General features: G+C 45.7%; 1 protein-coding gene across 1 annotated transcript; it reads right to left on the reverse strand.

The window, feature by feature from the left end:
- Positions 1 to 247: 247 nt before the first annotated feature.
- On the reverse strand, positions 248 to 446 carry Tsp_15168 (conserved hypothetical protein). The gene has a single exon (XM_003370333.1). It carries the CDS (start codon positions 404 to 406, stop codon positions 248 to 250), a length of 159 nt encoding a protein of 52 aa, XP_003370381.1. The 5' UTR covers positions 407 to 446.

A 446-nucleotide genomic window follows, 5' to 3' on the forward strand; every position in this document is an offset into this window, starting at 1 on the left:
CGGACCAAGGAGTTCAGTACGCACGCGAGCCATTGACGTTTTTCATTGAACAGTCGAAAGCGAAATGAAACTGTTAATGAAAATGAACTGTACTTCTTTATGGAGTGCTGTTCAATTTTTCAACATGATCGTCCTTTTTTGTGCTTAATTGTGCAAAATAATAGATGTATGGGGACGCGCAGTGTGGTGCCGTTGAATAGTCGCACTGTTCTCTCTTTCTCTTCGGGGTTGGAGGAACAATTGTCGATCAGTCGGTTTCGGAGCGTGCACACTGGTACCCGAAAGATGGTGAACTATGCTTGAGCAGAATGAAGCCAGAGGAAACTCTGGTGGAAGTTCGTAGCGGTGTTGACGTGCAAATCACTCGTCTGACTTGAGTGTAGGGGCGAAAGACTAATCGAACCATCTAATTGCTGGTTCCTTCCGAAGTTTCCCTCAGGATAGCT

The sequence above is a fragment of the Trichinella spiralis genome (assembly GCF_000181795.1).
Source record: "Trichinella spiralis strain ISS 195 chromosome Unknown Scfld920, whole genome shotgun sequence".
NCBI classification, from domain to species: Eukaryota; Metazoa; Nematoda; class Enoplea; order Trichinellida; family Trichinellidae; genus Trichinella; species Trichinella spiralis.

Coding starts and splice junctions, on each gene's coding strand:
- Tsp_15168 (XM_003370333.1), bottom strand. CDS start 406: ATGGTTCGATTAGTCTTTCGCCCCTACACTCAAGTCAGACGAGTGATT.